A 25,643-nucleotide genomic window follows, 5' to 3' on the forward strand; every position below is an offset into this window, starting at 1 on the left:
ATCACTGGTATGATACTGCTTTAAATGTATGGTGCAGATAGGTTACAGTCCCACAGCAAGAGGCGATGATGATGGGGAATGCTGCCCGAGTAATTGGGATAATGATATCACAAAGCAGCCAACCAATCGTGAATGGATACATCGTGTTTTCTTTCATGCATTTAGAAAACTCACTATAAAGAGCTGGGTACAGGGCACCATGTCAGTTGCAGTTTATTAGAACAAGGCAAATACTAGGATACATAAGTCATCATCATAGTTCTTCATTCTCTATTTTAGTTGTTGAAACACTATGTGTATACATCCTAGGTTTCCCCCCAGTTTACATCACCAGACAAGCAGCTATCAACTTAGCACAATTACATCTGATTTGTCACTTTAGGACATAGCTGCCAAGTTTTCCCTTTTCTCACGAGGAAGCCTATTCAGCATAAGGGAAAATCCCTTTAAAAAAGGGATAACTTGGCAGCTATGCTTTAGGATCTCAAAATGTGCCCAGACACAACTTTTCTTTTCTTTTGGCTTTTGCAGTAATATGTAGACCAAAAGACCTGTTAACATTTTTAATGGTAAAAATACAGTAAAAAAAATTCCAACCAGTAGAATGAAAATTGATCATCATACCAATAATAACTTCTTTTACATCTGGTACCCCTGCACTTATTCATCATTATAAATTTGTTAAAGGCACCACACATTAGAATTTTAAAGCAAGTGAGTAACCAAAAACTAAGCAACTTTCTATGAGTTCCTTATTGTACAAGCACAAACATTTTTAAGGCAAGTGTTTCATGTGCAAAATACAGAATACAGGTAAAACCAACATTAACATTACAGAGTCTTACACCACCTTCTCATAATAACATTGGCATCAATACGTACAGTACATTGAAAAACATTTTCTCTAGCAGAGCTCAGGTCTAAGGTTTGCTGCAAATATGGCCCTGATCACAATTAATTTTAACATTTAGATTGTGCCAGCAAAAAAAACAACAGTCACTCTCTTTTTCTTGACTCTTCTTTCAGGAAAGTCCATATCAACTTGTTCACGATGTCAGGCTGATCTTGTTGGAGCCAGTGGCTGGCTTCAGACAGAATCGTAAGTCTAAACTGATTTTTTACATACATCCTTGTGATTTCTGCCATCTCAACCTCCATAAAGGGATCTTTTTCTCCCCACAGCAACAGAGTGGGCATGGTGACCTCATGGTGCTGCAGAGGCAGGCAACTTTTTTAAAAAAAGAAAAGAAAATATAGATCTCATTATTTTAATGATCAGGTTTAATCCCATTTCAGTCACTCCAATCCACCAAGAGAGATCCAACGCAAAATCAGGCTAACTTGTGTAGCCAGTGTGGACACAGGTCTGTATATATTTCTGCACTCCCGTGTTTATCTGGGCCTACCTTCCTTTGATTTTGTAGGGATACAAAATACAATCTGGGGCTACCAGTAGCTTTGTGTGACCAGAGTTGGACTGCTCCTTTCTCTTGCAGCAATGCATCCCCCATCTGATCCAGAGGGTTGGGGAACCCTATGGAGCGGATTTTTGGGAGCACATGGGAAGGCAGGAATGGGGAGTGCTATTTGCACAAGCAGAAGTCCACTAGGCAATTGGTTATCAGCCTATATCCCCGTTATGCCACATGAGGACATATTTATAAGGAACAAAGGAAAACAGGGCTTTTCACTTCATATAAAGTCAACCCGCATTAAAGGCAAATTAGACCGCAACTTTCAAGTGACTTTACTGAAGGGTAGGAGGGTTGGAGCAGGACTCAAGGCCTAGGTTCAGCTCAAGAGAACTTAATGACGCATCAGGAACAAAGAATGACAAATGGGGGCACTTGGCCCAGTATATATACCTTAAGCTGGCCCAGCCGGCCTGTGATAGGTTGCCTTATGCTGCAACTAGCAAATCACAACACTGGCCCTATTGCAGCAGGGATTGGCTGCTTGCCAGCTACCGGCAAATACCATTGGAGCTTTTTAGAATCCTTCCCGTCTTTTGTTCTGCAGCTGAAGCTCCTGAGCTCCAGGAGCAGGCATCCCCAAACTTCGACCCTCCAGATGTTTTGGACTACAATTCCCATCATCCCTGACCACTGGTCCTGTTAGCTAGGGATCATGGGAGTTGTAGGCCGAAACATCTGGAGGGCCGCAGTTTGGGGATGCCTGTCCAGGAGGCATCAAGGAGTAGGCCTGCAATGGCATGCATGCAGCATGGGTTTGGCCTACACTGACTGCCTGCATACATAACATTTACCATCCTCCTCCTTCAGATAATTTCAAATTAAGAAAAGTCATATACCCCCTGGCTGAACATCCATTTCCAAACTAGTTTTGACCTTCCTCCCCCACGCCCCAGAGGCATTTCAGAGAGTCTGAACTGAGTTTCAAGGTGGAAGATTCACAATAAGGCCACCAAACACTCCCATATTATCTCTTGCAGAGCTGTGAGAAGTGACTGCTATGTTTCTGTACCGTGTTTCCCCTTTTTTAAGACGTAGTCATAAAGTAAGCCATGGCAGGATTTTTAAAGATTTGCGAATATAAGACATACCCCGAAAATAAGACATACCTCCATGCCGTGTGGAACGAGACCGCTGAGCGCCCCAGCCAGCTAGTGGGACCCAGAACGCTGGCTGCGGCAGCAGGAGGCCTGCCAGCTCGGTGCCTGGAGCTGGCTGCTGCTGCAGCGGCGAGCGCGCAGAGCGCACGAGCCAGCGGCCTTGCCTCCGCCCAGCCCGGCCAAGGAGGCCTGCCGCCCCGCCGCCCGGACCGGCGGCTGCAGCATGGAGTGTGCTGAGCGCTCCACAGCGTCGAGCGTTTGGGAGCGCCCTGCCGGGCCGAGCAGAGCACCTGAGCCAGCGGCCTCCGCCTGGCCCAGCCGAGGAGGCCTCCCTCCCCGCCGCCCGGAACTGGCGGGTGGAGCGTGCCGAGCGCTCCGCAGCGCCAAGCGCTTGGAGCGCCCTGACGGGCCGGGCGAAACACCTGAGCCAGCGGCCTCCGCCTGGCCCAGCCGAGGAGGCCTGCCTCCCCGCCGCCCGGAATCGGCGGCTGCAGCATGGAGTATGCTGAGCGCTCCGCAGCGCCGAGCACTTGGAGCGCCCTGACGGGCCGAGCGAAGCAGCTGAGCCAGCGGCTTCCACCTGGCCTGGCCAAGGAGGCCTGCCTCCCCGCCGCCCAGAACTGGCAGCTGCAGCGTGGAGCGTGCAGAACGCTCTGCAGCGCCGAGCGCTTGGGAGCACCCTGCCGGGCCGAGCAGAGCGCCTGAGCCAGCGGCCTCTGCCTGGCCCAGCCGAGGAGGTCTGCCTCCCCGCCGCCCGAAACCGGCTGCTGGAGCACGCGGAGCGCTCCGCAGCACCGAGCGCTCAGGAGCACCCCGCAGCACCGGCTGCTGGAGCGCGCGGAGACGGGGGCTGCCGCCAGCACCTCTCTCCTGGAGGCTGCGCGAAAACCTGACGGGCTGCTCTCTGCCCCCAACCCCGGGACTTAATTTACCGGTATAAGGCAGGAGCAGGAGCAGGAGACGAAAGGGCCGACCGGGTGTAAATAGTGGATCTGCGACCGCCCAGAAGATCAGCTGGAATGGAAGGCTTGGCTTGAGGATCACGCGGAAGGATAGCACGGAGGCAGGAGACGCCTCGCGCAAAGCGCTCCCAGGCCAGCTGCCTTAACCTGCACTAGAGCTCCTAACTAGGCTTGAGGTCTTGTGAAGAAACAACCTTTTTGGGAGGATACAAGCAAAAGACGAAATGGGCACGTTTCTTGCCCATGTCCATTTTTTAAAAAAATGAAATCTTTTTAAAATATATATATATTAAAGATTTTTTTCCTAAAATAAGCCTGATTCTTTCATCTAGAAATCCTTTGGCCTGGAGGGGATGGGGGAAGGCAGGTGCAAGCCCCGGGCGCAAAAAGATGGCCGTTGCTGTTGTTATTTCTTGGTGCCCATAACCTACCCCCTCCCAGCTCCCCCAAAATCCTATGCCTACCCCTGCCCTGCCCCCCAGCACGCAAGAAATAGACCCAGGCACTGCCCGCAGCAGGGCAAATGCTTTGCACCGGAAAAGGCTCTCCAGTTCAAAAGCAACCCAAGGCTATAATCCGAGTCTCCATCCACCCACCCCCAGCTTTTGGGGAACAGCAGCAGCAGTCCTGCATCCCCCCCTTCAATAAAAGGACTCTGCAATTACCGACATACCGTGTTTGCGTTTCACATTAAAATACCCACACATGTGCAAAACTGGCTTGCCCACAGAGCCCGGCTGCGGGCACATCTCCCGCAGCATCTGGAAGAGATGGGGCTGGTGGAAAAAAACTGACACCCTCCTCAAGCCCTAAACAGAAATCTTTTGAAAGCTTTGGAGGGCAGACAGGGAGACAGGCAAGGCAGGCAGCGCCGAGCGCTCAGAGAGCCCAGCAGCGCCCCGAGTCAGCGGCGTGGCCTGGCTGAGGAGACCATAAGGTAATAAAAACAGTAATAATAAAAAAATAAGACATCCCACTGAAAATAAGCCACCCTGTGTTTTTTTTTATGAAAAAAAGTTATAAGACGGTGTCTTAAAAAAGGGGAAACACGGTATGCATGTATAGTTCACGGTAATGACTGCTGCACCTAAATTAAGCCATACTCTGTACCCGAACACCTCTAGGTTGTGCTTGTGAACAGTGGCTCATATTATGTGATTGATCAAAGAACAACAGACTGACCTGAAAAGGTTTCTATAGTGATTCATGGGACCGGTTAGTGCGCCTGGTTGGGAGAATACATATAGGTAAGCTTCAATATCTTCCGCTGTTAGCATGCATCCTTTCCGTCCAATTCCACTTGACTGGCCAGGAAAGAAGCTTTTCAGAATCTATGGCAACAAATAAGTAACAAGTATTAAATCTGTCCAAAATTACTAGACCGTTCTCATTCATAAGCACTGTAATTGTCTCTCATTGGCTTTATATTAATTCTTCTTTCGTTATCGTACCTCTATTTCCCGCCTTCAGATGTTATGGGCAATAAGGTGGCAACAGCAGCCTCAGTGGAACCCGCAACTTTGGAGAAGTACATGATTAAAAAAAATTAACCCCCAGTCGATTATTTTAAAAACTACCGAAGCAAGGTAAAAACAGGCTATGCTGAATAAGTATGGAAGGGTATTTCAATTTCAGTTTCCCCCATTTCTCATTTCCCCCCAAATCTTCAATTTTCCACATTTTGCAGCAATTAGCATTTTTGTATTTAAAAAATCCACACGATAAACACATTTTTATATGTAGTTTTGTACATTTTTTTGTGACTTTCCCCTAATATCATGCATTTCTGTATACTATTGTCATGAATACTTTCATTTTTAGGTGCACTTTCCCCATAAATATGTGTCTTTGTAAATACTGGTTGGAGAACTGCATTGCAAAATTGGGGTAAGTGCAAATTTTGAAGGATAGTGTAAGGGGAAGGGCTTATAGAGAACAGCCCCCTCTCATCAGAAGCAGCCCATCTCCAAGCAGTCACGAAAGCGAAAGGACGGATGAGGAAAGTCAGAAGACGGAAAGGGAGTGCCAGACCTCTGGCAACATACAAGAGCCCCTGCTCCACAGGCAGGAAGAGAGGGAGAGGGAAAGAGAGGAGAGGACACAGGCAGAACGTAGACCCCCCCCCCCGACTCCGGAATTGAGGAGGAGGAGAAAGGGGAGGAGATTCGCTGTCCCGAGGCTTTTATGCTGGTCCAGATCGCGGAGGGGGGCAGTGCCGGATTCTGATTCGGAATGAGACGACATGAAACCGACAGCTCACTACACTGTAAATAATGTGCACCAATAAAGACTTTTGAAAGACAAGTATGTGGAAGCTCGTTACTCAGGAGTAGTCGCAATAATCCCTGACAGGTAGGTCTGTTTCAGTCTGCATATTGTTTTGGAGACTGCAAAGCTGATAAATGTGGACCCATTCAAATTTCCCTAGCTCTGAAACAGTTCCAAGGTGTTCTGGAATGTGGGTTGGGGGCTGTGGGTTGTATTCAATGCAGTGCTAATGAGATCTGCCCATCCCTGGTTGGAAGCATTAAAAGCATACCTTTCCACAGCAACGTTTCCATAAGCGATACAAATTCTCTATCTCGGCACACTTACCTGAAAATCATTTATCGTAAACATAAGTTCAGGAAACCATGGCATTTGGAAGAAGTAGTAGTAGGCAGATTTAATCATTTGTGATGGATGTCGTAGAATGTATTCTTGAAAAGAAAAGACATGTTTGGGGTTGGCTTTTTTTAGCTTGGTGTATTTATTATGGCTTATTTCATATGCTGCGAGGCACTTTGGGCACAATTTTGTGGAAAGGCAAATAAATGATGATGATGATGAAAAGGGAAACACACCTGTGAATGGAAATGAAAAGCTGATGATTTTGAATTATGATAAAATGTTAATATCCTTTTGTACCTAGGAATTAGTAATGTTGCAGACAATTCTATGCATGTTTACCTGGAAAGGAAGTCCAGTCATGTTCACCGAGGCTTATTCTCTAGGAACTGCACTTGGGATCGTAGCTCGCACACCTTATTTTCTCCTTAATCTTACAGAAGTAAGAGGGAGAGGACACAGAAGTGCTAAGCTTTCGGGAATTTCTGAAAGGGGCAGCGCTTTGTCCTGGATCTTAGGCAAGTCTTTAAAGAAGCCCGTTTTCACTTTTTGAAATATGGCAACCCTAGGTCCTGCCTTCTTGAACCTCCCTTTCGTTCTGACCACATGGGCTATCGATGGCTATTAGTCATGACGCTATGTACTGTCACAGACAGGGTGGATAAAAATTAATGATTTTTTTAAAATTGGATTTTTTTAAAAAAATAATTTGGATTTTTAAAATAAAATGCTTTTGTAGGAAAAATATTTATAAAGATATTTCTAAAAATATTTCTATTTATGTTACATTATAGTCCAAAGGCTATTCATCAGGAAATAAGGATTTGTTTCAAGTTTTTCATGTGTGCTAAAACTCAGTCTAAGGTTTTTTTTTTAAAAAAAAAGTTTAACCATATCAGTTAACAAACATAGATACATATGCTATAATGTTACTGTTTTGGTTAAATAAATTGCTTTAATTGTTATTAAGGAAATGATTATTTTTCTCCTTCCAATAAAGTACAGCAGAAAAGTTATCCAAATATAAACAGTTACCCTTTTAAACCTCACAATAATTTCATAATTATCTGTCTATGTATTTCTAATAGTATAACCCAATCAGTAATTTTTGATGTAACTGTAAAAACTACCCTGAAAATGTATTATTCTAAAAATGAAACCCTTCATCTGGTTGTAAATATTAAGATTCTACCAGCAAGAATGAGTCTTTCTGAAAAAAGTGATTTAGATCGTGATTTAAATCGATTTCATTTAAATCAAATCCACCCTGGTCTCAGAAGCATTATACCTCTGAAAAGCAGCTACTGGGAATCGCAAGTGGGAGCGCCCCACTGTGCTCAGCACATACAGGTTTGAATATTTCCTATTGGCTACTGGTGAGCCACTGAGTGAGCAGAATACTGACTTAGATGGGCCTTTGGTCTGAACCAACGTGGCTCTTTATATGTACTTAGGTTTCTGAAGCAGTTTGCTCTACCATTTTCTCTAGCGGCTTGTGGCACCTGGGTATGTTTAGTCTTCCAATTCAAATCCACTCGGTTCTTAAATTGGCACCGGGGCTTTCCCCCCCATTCTAAAAGAACAAGGGAGAAGTTTGTGGCGAGGTCCCGACACCTCTTTTTCTAGAAAAAAAACAGCAGCACACATCTGTGCTTAAAGATGAGAATGCTACAGACAGATAAAACACTGGCTCCCATCTCCCCAAAAACTTACCTGTAAAAACTGACGGGTGGGGAAAATTCACAACAATCAGCTTCGTCACCATTTCTGGGTAACAAATAGCAGCTAGCCAAGCAATCATTCCACCCCAGTCGTGACCAATCAGCACACACTTGCTGTACCCTGTTATTTAAAAATAGATTTCCGATAGTTGTTTACCAGCAGTTACATCCAAAAACATTAGCACATCAAAGGGAATGACAGTAGAAGTTGCAGTATGCCTGGTAGCAACATCTCAATTCCACACTCCCCCACCCCCCAGCAAATTATTCATACCACGTTAGGTGGCCGCTTCTATTAATAAACTGCTTTCAGAATCATGGGATACAACATAGCAATAAGGTGGGAAATTTCTTAAGAGCCCTCCCCCCTCCCCTTTCATAGCTGGAGTTTTTCTTTTATATTCCAGCACGTGTTTTAGATCAACTTATAAGGTAAAGGTAAAGGACCCCTGGATGGTTAAGTCCAGTCAAAGGCAACTATGGGGTGTGGCCCTCATCTCGCTTTTCATGCCGAGGGAGCTGGTGTTTGTCTGCAGACAGCTGGTCCAGGTCATGTGTCCAGCATGACTAGACCGCTTCTGGCGCAACGGAACATCGTGACAGAAACCAGAGCGCACAGAAATGCTGTTTACCTTCCCGCCACAGTGGTGCCTATTTATCTACTTGCAATGGTGTGCTATCAAACTGCTAGGTTGGCAGAAGGTGGGACAGAGCAATGGGAGATCAGTCCGTCATGTGGATTCGAACCGCCAACGTTCTGATCGGCAAGCCCAAGGGGCTCAGTGGTTTAGACCAGTGGTCCTCAACCTTGGGCCTCCGGATGTTTTGAGACTACAATTCCCATCATCCCTGACCACTGGTCCTGCTAGCTAGGGACCATGGGAGTTGTAGGCCAAAAACATCTGGAGGCCCAAGGTTGAGGACCACTGGTTTAGACAACAGCGCCATCCACGTCCCTTTATCAGCTTATAACAACAAGGGTTGGGGGGAATAAGGCTGCAATAATATACAAGCAGGAATAACAATTTTAAAAAATCACAAGAAAATGCACCAGCCAGTCAGAAAAGTCCCTCAAGGGAAGGGTGGGGGAATCTGTGTCCCTCCAGATGTTGTTACAATTCCCATCATCCCTGATCATTGGTCATGCTAGCTGGGGCGAGGGGAGTTGAAGTCCCATGACATGTGAAGGGCTGTAGGTTCCCCACCTTGCACTAGGAAGAAGTCACAAAAAGCTACGGGAAAGGTTTCGGAGCTCTTCAGGAACGCAGCCGAAGTCACTGTTCCTCAGTTCTAGTGGGACCCCATTCTACAGCACTGGAGCCACAGCTGTAAAATGTCAATACTTTCACAAATTGATGGTCAGTGGACACATCTATGAATGAAGCTAGCGGGAGGATTGTCCCTGTTCTGAAGCGGCATGAGTGGGAGATTCAGATGTCAAGAACGCAACTCTGGAGATCCCACCAACTTGCTTATCGGAAAGCAAGGCAGGGCCCAAGATGGCATCAAGGCCGCAGACCCACAGTGTGCCAGGAACCAATTTGAGCTGGGGGTGAATAAATAGAAGTCGCCAAAGCATCATTGAGAAGTGTGGTGGGATTCAATGCAGCAAGCAAAGGGCTATTATTAATAGGGACAGGCAGGGCCGGTGCTAGGGTTTTTTGCGCCCTAGGCGAGATCACCTTCTGCCCCCCCCCAATTAATAAATTTAAAATTAAATAAAAAATAAAAATAGGGAAAATAAAAATAGAAAATAGAAAAAATAAAAATAGAAAAAAATTAAAAAGTAGAAAAAAATTAAAAATTAAAATAAAATAAAAAGCAGCTGAGAGGCGCGGCGTGGTGGCCCCAGGCTCGCGTTCTCCGTGCGCATCCGGAGCTTCGTGTGGGGAGCACGAGCCTGGGGCCGCCTCCACTGCGGCTGTCAGCTGTTGAGCAGCTTCAGGCCGCTCTCCGGAGGCACGCGGGCACCTCAGGATAGCAGCCTGAAGCTGCTCAGGAGGTGACAGGTGCAGTGGCGGGCAGGCTGGCCAGCGCCCCTCCATTTTGGTGCCCTAGGCAGCTGCCTAGTTCGCCTAAATGCACGCGCCGGCCCTGGGGACAGGTATGGAAATGAAGGTGTCAGGGCTGATCAAGCAACAGGGCTGGGTAGGATGGGTTATGGGGATTACTGGAAGGACAAAAAACGAAGCCCCTTTTACAACCTTCCGTCTTACGGATTGAGATGCTTGCTGTGGTTTCATATCTGTCTGTCGGTCTGACAGATAGAAACGTTTGGCCTTTTCCAGGTGCTGAACATCTGCCTCGATTTACTTTAGGCTCCGTATCCCCATAGATATTTACTTTCTTTTATCGCAAATACAATACTGGCAAGCAACTCATTGGCATGTTGTTTTGTTGAGGGCAGGGATAGTCTTGCTATGTGGAGATAGCCTTCCTGCTTTTCATTCCCACACATGCACAGCTCCTCTTTTTGGGGGGAGGGGGGCATATCAAAAGACTGTATTCTAGCACAGAAGAATGAGAAAGCACAACCCTTGAGGAAGCTGAGGGAAAGGAGTTTTTCTCTGCTTAAACAGTCATCCAAGAGTTTACATAGGCTGGGGAAATCTGTGGTGCTGGCCATCAAACAAATTACAGTCATCTTCCCCATAGAAACTGCATTTGCTCAGGGTATGGGCGGGAATTGCATTTTCCCATTGGCAACATAATGCAGATTTGCTGCTGGATAAATTGCAGTTTCCGTGCAACGGATGTTCTACCTGTAGCATATGCTTTCTGGCTGGCTTTATTGTCGAGAAAGACTTTTCCATTTAACTCCCAGCACGTGAGCACTGCATGTGTTGACCCTTTCGTTCCGATTCAAGTAGGGAATTTTTGATAAACAGCTCAAGAATCATGGCTTTTAAAAATCCATGCACATTTTCCCGAATTAGATTTAAATTAAGAAAAATAGCATGCACTGCGCACATGAACAGTCATATCTAAATGAGAATTTGTTAAAGGGAAAATATTATCGTTCCCCCTTTTAGGATTATTATAAACTGGGCAGCTTGGATGCTATTAACACACCAAGAGACTCCAATATATCCTTTATATCTGTAATCAGACAGTCTAGCTTGTAATTCTCTTTCTGGGCAGGAGCATCCGTTTCTCCGTAACCTCTCAAATCCAAGGCCACAACTCGGTATTCGCTCTTAAATTCCCGCATTTGATGACGCCAGGAGTACCTATTAAAGAAGAAAAATGTTTTACTTCCTAGTATTTTTTTATTTAAAGTTTGATAAGCTGCTTTACCTTATTTTTCGAAAAGGAGTTCACACCAGAAACATAAAAGATCACAAACCTGAATTCAAGAAAGATGTTATACCAGCATTTTTTTTTTAAAAAAAAGAAGAAACAAAAACTGCACAGAAGCAAAAACCCACAATATTGATCTTGCTGCAGCAGATCAAAACGACTCAAAACAAGGTGATACATTCACAGCATCAACAAGGCATCACTTTACCTTACAGAAATACAGAGTTGGATATCATCTACCCCTAACCCCTGTGCCCAATGCAGAATGTAACTATGATGTCCCTATAGCTTTAGTAAAGCTGTCCTGTTATGGATGCTGAGAGATCATCCTTTTTATTTTTATTTTGTAATTTTATTTCCAATGTTAAAAAAGAAAAGAAAGAAAAAGAAACAATAAAGAATAATGATAAAGTTACATCCAAATATCTTACACATTCACTTATCGAGATTACTCTGAATCTCCTGACTTCCCCCCATCCCATCCAGGGGTCCGCTTAATTCTGTTTTCATCTGCATATCAATACTTCTCTAAAATTTCCATCTTCCTAAATTATCTGTAGTTTCCATTACATTACAAGTGCACTTAAAACCCTGCTAATGTTTTAACCTGTTTACAATGATTTTGTATATACATTATACTTTTTAAAATTTCTTGTCTTCTTGGTTCCTGAGCCTGAGACATCCTCATTTGCTAGTTTGATGCAATGTTAATAGTTCAGGATGATCAATGGAAGCTGGTTATAGGTAGGAGACAGTCTTCTGAAACTTGGGAATCTTTCTCCAGGTAATACTCGCTAGTTTAATACTCCTAATTTGAGTTGTGAGGGGTTGAGGGAAGTCATATAGAGATGGCCTGTACTGTAGTTTGTGTGAGGTCGTACAGAAAAGCAGCTTGGAGCCAATCTGATAATTTTGAACTTGCAGGCAGGAGGAGAGAGCTGCGAGTCATCTGAAAGCAAAACAACTTTATGGCCAAGGGGCTTTCTCTGGAAACCTACAGCATTGTTTGCTGATCTAGCGCTAGGCATGTGAGTCTTTGTCTGATTCTGGTATGCTCTGGTTACCTACTGCGGGGATGACGACCTCAAATGTTCCCATTTGTAAGCAAGATTCCAGTATTCTGTCATCAAGAGGAAAATGCTTCATTGCTGTACTGTTAAGACAGCCACTTCAGTGGGGAATCGGCTGCTCCTCTTTGCTCTGCTTCATGAAATTTTTGTAGACTTTCTGCCCTAATCTGGGGAACTGATGCAGATAGAAGTATCCCGTTTGAAGGAGGGCATTTCTGGGCCATTGCCTTCCCCTACCATTTTGCTCTCATGAAATATCTGTGTGAGTAAATACAGGAATGAATGTGGCTAAAGTATGTCTTTATAGTAGCCCTGGGCATCTTTAAAAAGGGTACTGAATTGACTTCGATAATGTAAGAATAAAGCTTTCTTTCTCATCTTTTTTGCCTTTTAAAACAACAAACAAACAAACAAACAAACAAACAAAGAAACAAAGAAACAAAGAAACAAACAAAGGACTATCTGGACCAGAATAATTAGGCCTCAGGAGTAATCTGATGGATAAAGTTTGGCTCTTTTTCAGAAGATAAAAAGCAAGTGCAGCAAATTAACCAAAATTCTGTGATTTTTTTTCTTCCTGCTGTATTTCTCAATCAGTTCTTCTTCAGTCAATCTCAGCTGCCTCTTATGATGAAGATTAACAGCTGTCAGTGATTTGATACTCCCATATAATTTCACCTGCAGTACCTGGGTAGAACCACTCAAAATGTATTATATTTTAGGAAGTTCTTAAGAAAAATGAATTTAATAAGCACAAATAGCCTGAGTTAGAATATTATTCCTTTAAACATATAATTGACTATGACTGGATAGCAAAGGGGTAAAGATTAAAAGGATCCTGGAAGGTGCTATATACGGTGTGTGGCAATGAATTCTATTGCAACTAAAGCTAATAATAATGTACTATACACCATCTGGTCATTTAAGCATATATAACTGCCTTGTTGTTAGCAAGGAGAAGAGCCTCACTTACATATAATTATGCCTGTAGAACTGTAGAACTTTGACTCTGAAATTTCCAGGTTGCACAGGAAAGTATGCAAAGATCTCAATCCTTTCAGCCCAAAGGCACATTTGGAATTTAAAGAAATTTTAAGAAATTTTAAGAAAGTGTTGTGGACATAATTGCAAAAATGGCTACCATGGGGTCAGTCATAAAATGGCAACTGTGGATGTGATTAGTCACAAATGTTACTAGCACAATGAAGCACACCCGTTTAATGGAAGGCAAACTGGCCGCGAAGCACAGGTAGACTCTGCGTTCAAAAAACACAAGACCACTCCTTTGGTCCTACAATTTTCAGTTCCAGCAGAACACCAGTTTCACAGAAAGCAAGCTCACTATTTTCCCCCAATCACTTCCAAACACATTCCTCTAAAATTACTTTGTTCACCCAAGATTAATAGGAAGAACGCCATCTGATAAATTCCTCCCAAATGCATTACTCACCCAGCATCTGCCTCAAATCAGTTCCTCTTCAGTAAACAGTATGTACACATTAGTAGCTTAAAATCCTGCAATGTCATTTCCCCTCACTGTGATTCAAGTCACACTAACTCTTGCTGGGCACACCAGAGAAGGTGGGGTGGTCATCGTCCCATAAGCATTACCTGTTTTGTCCCCCCATGTCTGCAACCCCCTAAACTGGTACTGAAGGAAGCTGTCTTCTGCACGCACGTTACGGCTGAACTTAACTGAAGCTTGAGTTTTCAAGTTGGATGGAAGCTGATTTGAGGGGAAATGCATCAGTTAGGAGTATTTCTGGATGCATATATATTGTGGCTAACGTCATGTTCACTCGGTTTTAAGCAGCAGTGGTGAGAGCACACTGGAACCAGAGTAAATGATGATATGTACATTCCTTAACTCTCAATTCATTCATTTCCCCTCTGCCAACCCAACCACCTCTTTCTCTGCAATCCTCTTTCCCTAATATCCAACTCTCTCACACAAACCGCAATCTCTTTCTCTGGCTGGGTTTTTCTCTCTCACATGGCTGTTTCCCCCTCTCCTTATGGTCCCTCACATCTCTACTCCCAGGGCCCCCACCTCTCTTCTTCTGGGCGCTCCCATTTTTCACCTCCCTTCTTTAAGTAGAGATGCTAGGGCAGGCATCCCCAAACTTGGCCCTCCAGATGTTTTGGGACTACAATTCCCATCATCCCTGACCGCTGGTCCTGTTAGCTAGGGATGATGGGAGTTGTAGTCCCAAAACATTTGGAGGGACGAGTTGGGGGATGCTTGTGCTAGGGATTGAGAAAGGGCATTTCTGCATGTACAGTGTGCGCTATAAAGCTGTGCTTTTCATCAACACATAAATTTTCTAAGACTGGCACATAACAACAACAACAAAAACAACAACAACAACAACAACACTCCAAAACACCCAACACTGGACCTTTATAGATCTCCATTTGCATGGAGATGATCCACATAGAAAAACCCAGATATCTTGATGCAGTGTTGCCATCCGTAAATAATGCACAAAGGAGTCTTCTCCATCACACATTGTTCTTAAACAAAACTGGTCTGAAAACACATCCTGTCAGGTGGGCGACTCAAAGTGCATTCTAAGATGGCTTGGACAAAGAGCAGCCTAATTGCTCATCAGTTTCCATTGTCACTGAACGGCCATGACAAGCTGGGGGGGACCACTTTGAATAATTTAAAACGTTTTTAAAAGCTTCGTTAAAAAAAATAGTTTGAAAGGGATCTTGCATCTCTCTTCACATCCTGTTTGCCTTTCTCTCTCTATTATTTTAAACCCTGAATAAATTGTTGGATAGTCCAGAGTATAGATTTTCTTTTCATTGGAGGTGCTATTTATTTTGGTGGGTCCACATTTCAAAGGCCCCACATTCCCCCTCTTCTTCCCAAATATGCAGTGCTCAGGAAACACAATGACGTCTTTTTCAGTCCCACTTCAATTTTCCCAGAGCCTTGTTGTTGTTGTTTAAACTGTGAGGCAGGGGCCAATTGCCCTATAATTGCTGTTCATGAGAAGCCCACCCTATTTTCTGCAAACCCAATTATAGCATGTCAGTTATGTAAAATAAATAAATCATACCTATTTCTGGGAGAAGCTCAGAATCTTTCTGTTTCCCTCTCTAAGCACTGGCCATCCAATTCTTAGGCTATCCAATTCACTAGTCAGATCAGAGCCTCCCTTGTGGATGAGATTCCTGCATCGCAGGGTTTTGGATCAAATGACCTTTGGCGTCCCTTTGAACTCTACAATTCTATGATTCTATGATCAAGTCACCACTACAGTAATGTAAGGATTGAAAACAAACACAATTACTGCTGGGTAAGTGTTTAATGATTATTGTATTTGTTTAAAAACCAACAAAAATTGTTTTTAATAATAATAATGTATGAATTGAACCTAGAGGTCTTTCTCAGCCCTTCCACCTATGATTTGAGATTATTATTTGTATTTTATTTGTATTTTTGTTTGTTTGTTGTTTAGCAACATTTGTATGACATCCAATTGCATAAAGTTCTCTGGGCAACTTTAAACAAATAAGTATGAAAACGATTTAAATGCAAAATCAGAGCTGAAACCGTAAAAATCCAAAGATGAAAACAAGAGCTATCGCGCACACACACCCCAAGTTAAAACACATTTTAAAATTATTTAAAAGCCTGGAGTGAACAGAGAGGATGTAAAGACCACAAGGATGGTTCCAGGCAAACCTCTCTGGGAAGGATGTTCTTTAACCAGGGTACCATTATCAAAAAGGCTTGATGGTTATCTTGATGGTTATCTGCCTCACTTCATTTAGCAGAGTCACTCAGACTTAAGGTTTGGGTAGATACATATGGACTATACATTAAGAGATACCCACAGTCAACGGTGCATGTAATCAGCTAATTTTGCCCTCTCATCTTCTCCATATCGGTTTATTCTGACTATTTATTTTGCTTGCCCAAACTTTAACCTTGAAACAAGTTGCTAAACCTTTTCGTAAATATGAGTTACTCTTGCATAACTTGTTTTCACTCTTTAAAAGTGGAAGTTTTTCAGGCACTTTGAAATGCTCTTCGGTGATCATTTCATCTTTTTGTTTCAATAAAAGGCAACGGCATCATAAATACATTCTGCGTAGATAACTCTGGTATTTTTAGCTGGAGTACTTTATGCTGTGATTCTCCCACAGTCAATCATACATATTTTTAACCTCATAAATTATTTTAATACTTTTTTTAAATAGCACCAATGTGAACTGTGCTGTTATGTTAATGTTGGCCTATATAGCAAATTGTTTACATTATATTCCATTAAACTACTTAGATACATAAGCTACAAGCCATATTGTCAAGCAGGGGTGGTCATCTACCCGGCTGATAAGGCAATTTTATCTGGGCCCAATCAAATTTTAATCAAGTTACAGCCAAATGAAAAATGCCTTCAAGTCATATGAAACAGAACTATTCCAAACTTTCATTTTATAGCTCACTTTTTAATTTAGTACAGGACATAACATGCAGATATTCAATTGTGAAACCCTTACCAGAAGTTGGCACCAAGAGGATCAATGTCACCCCAAAGCAATGGATCAGTTTGTATGGCAAAACACACTTTCAGACCCACAATATTGTCTAGACCAGGGTTTCCCAAACTTGGGTCTCCTGCTGTTTTTGGACTACACTTCCCATCACCCCTAACCACTGGTTCTGCTAGCTAGGGATGATGGGAGTCGTAGTCCAAAAACAGTGGGAGACCCAAGTTTGGGAACCCTAGTCTAGGGAATAACGTGGCCCCAGAGAAGCAGACCCTTCCCCGTGTTTTGCTCCTTTAAGATGTCTCCCCCCACCCCGCTGATGTCACTTCCAACATCTTAGCTGGGTTATTGGGGGTACGAATTAATGCAGCACACCGTGGGGAGGTAAATGTTTACCGTAGGTGAAGTGGGTGAGTTTTGCTCCCATTCCCATGCACTCCAATTTAACCTGGTGGGATGGTGGAGCATGGAACAAGGGTGTGAGGTTATGAATTGTCGAGGGCAAATGTGTATCTGTTTCTCTGTTTTAAAGTTGCTGGAATCATTAAAGGTTGTAACTTTATAATTTGGTCAGGGACATTTCACTTCCACCATATAGCGGCAAACATAGGGTGCCTCCAGAGTGTCACTATTTTGCCAGAAATCCGTTTTTGAGAAAATCAATGGTTTGGAAAGTGAAATGCATTAAAAAGTGGAGAGGAATGACTTAACAGGAAGATGTATAAACACCCCGTAAATCAGAATGTAGGATGTAGAACAAATGCTTATTGTCGTGTAACTGCCCTGGAAACAAATAAACACAAATGCTCAGTAAAGATTGGCTATAATGCAACCTCCGCATAATCTTTACAAGCAAATCAGGATGAACACTCAATAAACAGGTTGTCCAGAGTGGCTCATAGATCCTCACCTTCAAGCATACACAGATATTTGGTTTGGCCCCTAGGCTGGTAGAAGATCAGTTCCTGATTAACTGATAGGTATCTGAAGAAGTGTGCATGCACACGAAAGCTCATACCAAAATAAAAACTTAGTTGGTCTTTAAGGTGCTACTGAAGGAATTTTTTGATTAACTGATAGATACTTTAGCCGCTAAAGTTTAGCATGTTTCTTTAAGGTGTTTGCTGGTATTCGGAATGCCCGGCTTTTTTCTTTCAATTTTTTTTGGGTAAACTTAGAATGAAGTTTTCCATTGTAAATATAAAAAAGAATAGCAACATGACTTTGGTTAATATATGATAGAAAATGCTATCCTCAACCCCTTCATGTTTGCTCTCATATTTAAGTTTCTATTACAGATACTTCGTATCTTATTATTATGTTTCTTAGGAATGCAGATTGATAGATTTATGGAAAAGTAGATAATTTTAAATATGTTACAACACAAATGTTAAGTTAGTGCCCTTTTTTCTCTGACTTTCCTTTCCTTTGTTACAACTTACTGGTAGGTTTTGTTTTTTAAAAAATGTTTTCTGTTTAATAAAAATGAAAAAACAAAAACAAATTCTAGACAGTAAATACTTTACATTTGAAGCTATAGCCTTTTGTGGCATTTATAAAACCATAGGAGCCAACTCCTAGGGGCTTCGCCTCCTCCCCAATAAAATATTTTGGGGGGGCTGCTCCCTCAAGCTGATAGGCATTGCCCATTCAAATTGCCCATTCACGTGGTTGATTATGGGGGGAGGGAATTGCCACCACCACCCCAATATTTTACTCAAGTTGGCACCCCTATATAAAATATAACTAATAGGGCAAAATCCACAGAAAAGGTGAATTGGAGTCATATAACCAAACAGGAGCGCAGGAACAGTGCTCTTCCAGAGATGTTGTTGGGATACAACTCCCTTCATCCCTGACCACTGGCCGTGTTGGGTGGAAATGATGGGAGATGAACTCCAACAACACATGGAAAGCCGTGGGTCTCCCATCCCTGCAAAACAACTTTGATCAGGTTTAATTTGCACTCCTATACACACTGACCTTGATTGCCTTTGAAGTACACATACATAATATGTCAAATTTTCAGGTAGGGGGGTAGACAATTCCTTAGGATTTAGGTCCCTGTCTGCTATGTGCAACATGTATGAATAATAACAGTTACCATGCCTTGATTATCAATACAATAGCTACTAATTTAAGAGTTCTTGGACAAAAGCAGGATACAGATTCATAGGCGCTGACTCCTAGGGCACAAGGCAGTTTTGGCCTCCCCCAAACGTTTTTTTGTTTTGTTTTTTAGGGGACTGGGCCCGCCCCAATGTTCAGACATTGCACAATGTCACGTCGGGGCTCCCCGATTTTCAAGAGAAGCTGGTGCCTCTGTACAGATTAATAATACCTGTAGCAAAACACACATGGATATTGATCTTGCATATGTAGTTCATATAAAAAGAAGCGTATGTGGCATAAAACTAACGTAAAGGAAGAGTTTTACCAGAACTCCGGAAAGCCATGAAGAAGCAGCATAAGCGGTTTGCCCCTCTCGCCAGCAGCCACATAGTGGAATCTTAACCCGGAATCCTGGAAGTGAAAGAGAAGACAAGCTGTGTTTGTCGGATGAATGTACAGGTATCAAGAAGAGCTTTGTTCAAAGGATAGCTTGAATTTCGTGCTTCTCAAGAGTCACACGGAAAGCTGCAGCAGTCCAGGATTTCTCTGCATCCATAAAACCAAGAACATGCCGTCATGTTTTCTTTCAACTCGCTCCTTGGCTGGATTATCACTGAAGGTGCAGTGATAAACAAGGATACAATGCCTCACCAGTTTAAAAGCTTCAAACCAATGTAAAGGGGGGGCTCCAATTAGCTGGGCAGTGGTCTTTTTAAAATGTTAATTATTTTCTAATGTAAGTACTTTCAGAGTGGGTGGCAGGTAGACAACTTCTGAGACCTTTCTCCTCTCTCACACACATATAGGAATATAGAAAGCTGCTTTATACTGAATCAAATCATTAGTCTGGTAGCTCAATACTGTCGTACCTCGGAGGTCAAACGCCTTGCGACTCAAACGTTTTATCTCCCGAACGCCGCAAACCCGGGAGTGAGTGTTCCGGGCTGTGAACGTTCTTTGGAACCTGAACGTCCAATGTGGGTTCCGCGGCTTCTGATTGGCTGCAGAAGTTTCCTGCAGCCAATTGGAAGCCATGCCATTTGGAAGTCGAACGGATTTCCGGAATGGCTTCCGTTCAGCTTCCGAGGTACGACTGTACCAGCAGCGGCTCTTTGGGAAGGGGTCTCTCCCAGGGATGTTGAAAACGAGACCTTCTGCGTGTGTTCTGCCCTTCCCCATGGAGCTTAGTGTAGCACATGAGGTCATCATCTGAAGCAAACCCTGAAAATATTTGCAGAGTATTAGTTAAGATTTCTCTAACTGACTGACCGTTCTAATATTCACGCCAGGCTCTCCATCCCATGGCATCGGACTGGTCAAACTTACTTGAGAGCACACTGTCCCCACCTCCAGGGAAATTTGCTGGCTGGCTGCACCTTAGCAGGACTATTTCACCACTCCTTGTTTTGTGGATTCTTGTGCTATTTGTGGACGTGCATCCAGTATTTCCAAGGAGTGTTGAGGAGCATGGGAGGAACAGAGGAGGAGGAGGAATATGGGTACGTTCCAGTTTATGGCGACTTTGCACAAATCAAGCAAGCACTTAAAAGGATTTATGCAGCTCCTTGTTTCTGGTTCAGGCAGGGATGACAGGCAATACCTGGAAAAGAGAGCTAATTGGGGCTTGTTATGAAATATGCTGCAGACACCTGTCCTCTGTTGCCTTATCAGGAGCAATTGGCTTCTGCAAAATTAAGACGGTGTGTACCCTAGGTCGGACACTGCAACTGTTCTGGCTTTCCGCCGAAGCCTTAATAGGGCCATAGTGGTGTCAGGCAAACTTCTACTTCAACCGGTTGTCACATTACTTCTCATACTATTTCAGATCAACAAACAAGCTCTCTGCTGAGATTGCTAATAAGGACACCAACCAGGCGCTGTGGATCGTTGTCTGTTAGTAACTATCTTGAGAGCCTCTCTTCATTTCATGCTTGACATCAGCCAGCTGTGAGAGGTGAACACTCAGCTGCAGTGCAAGAACATGGCTTCGGATAATTGAGAGAGGTTGGTGTGGCTGCCGCTTCATTATTCTGAATTCGTGGTAAAATGAATCTTGTGGCAAAATTGGTAAAGCGCTTCGGAACTAAGGTTTCTCCAGGCAGTGAAGCCAAGGACATTTTAAAGCCAGTGTATATATGACCTGGCTTCTCACTCCCTCACAGCTGAATTGTGAAGATGTTGCAGATCCTTTACAGTAGGAAAGGGAAACTCTGCTCATGTTTGTGGACTCCAAGTCTCATCAGCCCCAACCTTCATGGTCAATGGTGAGGAACGGTGGGGATTGTTGTCCAGCAATATTGGGTCACAGGTTCTCCATTCCTGCCCTCCAGTTATTCCTTTGCAGAACAACAATTCCCTGAGTAGGAAAAGCCATGCTTGCTAAGCCAATTTAATCATAATCTGATTCTTCCTCCTTATACGTACTTAATTAATTCTATAAATATTCTTGGAACTAATGGAATAAGCTGTTATCAAGGAAAAAACACGCAAAACAGAAGTGACACGAAAATTTTCTTCTCCAGCTGAAGAGCTCTAAACATTATCTTTCGACAAACATTTCCCTCTCCATGCAAAAAAGCAACTCTGCCAAGAGTTGATTGGCTAGTATCTGTGATGTTGTGCATCTATCCCTCCCATCTCCCAAGCTGTTTTGCAACAAACAAAAATTCACATTGTACTTTTTTTTTTTTTTGCATTTATGGACCACTTTTCATCACCTCATGTTCACAGAGTGGATTCCAACAGCTACATAAAACCACTCACTAAAATGGAAATTCATTAACCAACAGATACAATACAAAACAATTTCATAAAGCAATCCTACAAAACATGCAACGGCCTACGAGAGTAAGTGTATGTTTTACCAAGCGATGGAAGCAGTGTTGTATTCATCCATGCTTCCAGGAGGGCTGGGGAGGATTCCGTAGCTGGGGCACTACTTTAGAGAAGGCCCTTTCCCACCCACATCATGAGCAGCCCAGACTGACTGATATCAGGAACGGTGTTTCATGCCTTTATTCAATGAATTAATATTCAAGAGGCACTTAATTTATTTTACCAAAAAAAAAAAAGTCAGTAGGCCTGAAGTGCTACTGCAAGACAGATGATGAGATTGATGGCCAAATCAACAGGCAATTAGCTGATAAAGCAGCAGCAGCAGCTTATGAAATAGTTCACTGGAGAACAGCCAGTGTGCACTTCTGAATACCGCTGCATGTGAGAGGACACCCAGCACCTTTCCCTGAGGACAAAATGAAGCAGTGGTGGAGGCATGTGGTCATAGGTGCCAACTCCCTGGGGCCCTGGGGTGCCTAAGCACCCACAAAATTCCCCATGTAGCGGCCGAGCAGCCACAAATTTCGGCTCCAGGGCCATGCACATTATATGGTACCCACAGCCCCTGGCACTCACGGTTGTGGCGCCAAGCTGGCACTCCCGCAAGTGGTGGTTAACTTGACACTGTGCTGGTTTTATGACTGCCAAGTGGCTAGCAGTGCTGCCTTAGCAAATTCTATTTAACAGCATGCTTATACTCGCTCAAACAGGGTGCTTTCTAGAGATGGCAGTGTCCCAGCCTTGCAGCCCAGCTACCCTTCCAGAGAGAGGCTCTCCCTCATCTTAACAGAGCTCTTATGGCTGCAAAACTTGCTTCGTTCATTTCAGCGCAAGGGGAATAAATCGCCATGCAAAGTTATTTGCATCGGGTTCTAGGTATTGGCGTGTGTCCTAAGTTTTAGAATGATAGCTACATGACTCGCTGTTAAATACTTTATCACCATCAATAAAACTTGCTTGATTTTAGAGGTACATGAAAAGAACTTCTCGCTAAAATTTCAAGTTAGCTATGGTTTTATAGATTGAGCATAGATTTCTAAATCTCTATTCTTTCATTTATAGGAATTTTCTCCACAGCCATTGTTAATTTATTTCTATTGTAGTTAAGGGCACTTAACTACCGCTAACTGACTGGGCGGGTAATTCAATTTAAAGTATCAACAGTGCTTTTACATTCCTTACAATGCTTTGATATATACTGCTAATTCATTTTCTTAGGGAAAATTTCAATGGCATTATAGAAATTAAGTGCATATCGAAGTTCCAAGTCTGTGATATGTTTTTCTTCCAATGTTTCACAACGAGCACATGAAGTTCTTAACAGGAGTCATTATCGTCCGTACCACTGCATTTCAAGCTCTTACCAACAAACTGCAAGGAAACCCGGAAACCTAACCTTTCTGGATGTGTTTGATCTCATGTCCTGTTTTTGGTCTACCCAGAAGCACTTTGGCCTGAATAGGCAGGGCTTCGCTAAGTTCCTTTCCTTCCTTTTGGTAGTGGATCAATGCATGGAAAGATACAGTTTCTGAACCATTTAAAGGACAGAACCGCTTGTTACACAGCACATGGGATGTCACTGAAAGTGGATCCCATGTGCCAAGTTCTCCCCAACCCCACTGTGCAGGATCCCATGTTGTGATCCTCACATCTGAACTGGCTCACACCATTTGGTTGGTGCTGGCGGGGCGGGGGAAGCCATACGGCATGATATAGCAAAGAGTAACCAATTCTATACGTTAGCAGTAAGAGAGGAAGAAATCAACACGAGGAAGTTCTGATTTGTGCCCCCCCTAATAGTAGTATGCAATGTGGAATTCTACTTAAGCACTTTCCATGCATCAAGCCTTAGGAAGATGCTTTAAAGAGTTGGGTAGGTTTAACAGGAAAATATTAATATTTCTTTTCAGCAGGCAGGAGCATGTCATATCTTCATTCTGCACAGCTCCTGGGCTACTTTTTATTATTATTATTAATGAGAAAATGAAACCTGCAAACAATTGTAGACGTGTATACTGCATCTTCTATTTGTCATTTTGGAAGGGCAAAAGAATCAATAAACTAGTCCCACCAATGTCCTTCTTCCCTGAGTTGATGATGCTGAGTTGATGAATCCAGGGCAAGTCAGAGATATGACTGCTGCTGAAGCAATTTGGGACCTAGAATCAAGGACATGGCCTCTGCACTTTACAGATGGCATTTGATTCATGCGCCACCACAGTTTCTGCCTTGAGACAATTTCGACTCCCCTCAGTGTGGCCTCGCAGACCTTTTTGTGTGCATGCTGGAAGAGTATACCTACTCTCCAAACATTTTTTAAATTATAAATAAATCTGATTAAAGATAGAGCCACCACTGCCTTCTCACCGAAAAGTTCCGCCCCAGATACCACACATGGACCAGATATTGGACTTTTACTCGGTGCCTGCAGAGATTAAGAGGATCGGGCAAACCAGGAGTTAGGTTAAGCACCCAGACTTTTTCCTGAAGCAAATACCAAAAGGTTGAGTTGCATGTTTGCAAATCACCTCAAATGCATTGCCTCTCATGTCTGCACACTGGTTGCTTAAATTTGCATTTCCCCTCAAGGTTTTCTCTCTCTTTTTGGGGGGGGGAGGGGAGGCAGGGGGCATCTGTTCCAGGCAGGAATGTCAAGACCAAGTCACACACGATGGCTTTGTACCCACCACGACCCACACAGATCGTGACCCATTGTAGGTTTTGGCACATCGCAACCAGACAAAACGTGTGGTCCATCAGCACCAAGACACACCAGAGAGCTCACACTTATTCTCACTGTTCGCATCTCGGAAATGGACTGCTGCTTGCAAGCCCGTCTCCCACACACACACACACACACACACACACTACATATACATATACATATACATATACATATACATATACATATACATATACATATACATATATATATATATATATATATATATATATATATATATATATATATATATGCCTCCCCAAATATATATGGTGTGTGTACATCATATATATATATATATATATATATATATATATATATATATATATATATGCCTCCCCAAATATATATGGTGTGTGTGTGTGTGTGTGTGTGTAGTGTGCACAGGATGACATGTGTGTGCACACATCTATCTGCAGCAATGTGTGTGTTTGCAGAGCAAACCTATGGGCTGCATTCTGCCTTGTTTTCCAACAGCGACAGAACTGGGAAGGAAGGAGAAAAAGAGAGGGAGAGAAGGAAAGCAAGGCAAGCCTCTTTCTGCCTGTGCTTGTCCTTTTCCACGAAGAGGGCGATCGAGTGCCCCCTTTGCCCTGGGCAGCCCAAGCGAGGCTCCCTCCCCGCAAACACGCAGACCCCACAGCTCGTGAGGACGGTGTCGTCCCTCCCCGCAAGCTCCTGCTTACCTTGATCCGGACATAGCAGTGAGTCCCCCAGGAAGGGTCGTTGAGGCAGCCCGGCGGATTCTCCCGGATGAGCCACTGGAAGGTCTTGGCCGGCCTCGTGCCGAGGCTCCACAAAAGTTTCAGCAGCTCCCTGCAGGCGCACAGGCCGCAGTAAGCGTACACGAGAGCCCAGAAGAGCACGGACCGGAGTGTCACCATGAGCCGGCCGGGGAGGATGGCCAGCCCGGGAGAGCGAGGCGAGGAGGCACGAAGCGGGCGAGGCGACTCGCGCTCTCGATCTCTCCATCCGCCGCCGCCCCCCCTTCAGCGGAGGAGAGATGGGCTGCGCCAGCGGGAGGCACGAACCGACGACGGCATCGCGAGGACCGAACCAGATGGAGAGACGGGGGGGGGGGGAGGCGGGAGGAAGGCGAAAGAGACCGAGGAGGAGTCCCTCGCGTCTGCCGGCGCGCACGTCGCCTCGAGCCCGCGGCCCTCGCTCGGCTCTCCGAAAGAAGAAGCCGCGCACAGGCTCAGAGGGGCGCCGCGCGCGCGGAGGATCGGCTCGCAC

The 25,643-nt window shown here is 44.0% G+C and overlaps 1 protein-coding gene across 2 annotated transcripts; it reads right to left on the reverse strand.

Moving 5' to 3' along the window:
* Positions 1–188: 188 nt before the first annotated feature.
* On the reverse strand, positions 189–25,401 carry EPHX4 (epoxide hydrolase 4). Of its 2 annotated transcripts, none has more exons than XM_035124307.3 (7): positions 25,094–25,401; positions 19,176–19,261; positions 10,935–11,092; positions 7,855–7,983; positions 6,130–6,233; positions 4,717–4,865; positions 189–1,228 (listed from the first exon to the last, which is right to left on the reverse strand). In XM_035124307.3, exons 1-7 carry the CDS (start codon positions 25,289–25,291, stop codon positions 997–999), a joined length of 1,056 nt encoding a protein of 351 aa, XP_034980198.2. In that variant the 5' UTR covers positions 25,292–25,401; the 3' UTR covers positions 189–996. The 2 variants fall into 2 exon arrangements, with proteins under 2 accessions (XP_034980198.2, XP_088529933.1); XM_088673807.1 differs by having other exon boundaries at positions 6,130–6,377.
* Between the last annotated feature and the right edge of the window lie 242 nt (positions 25,402–25,643).

The sequence above is a fragment of the Zootoca vivipara genome, chromosome 7 (assembly GCF_965207765.1).
Source record: "Zootoca vivipara chromosome 7, rZooViv2.hap1.1, whole genome shotgun sequence".
Taxonomy (NCBI): Eukaryota; Metazoa; Chordata; class Lepidosauria; order Squamata; family Lacertidae; genus Zootoca; species Zootoca vivipara.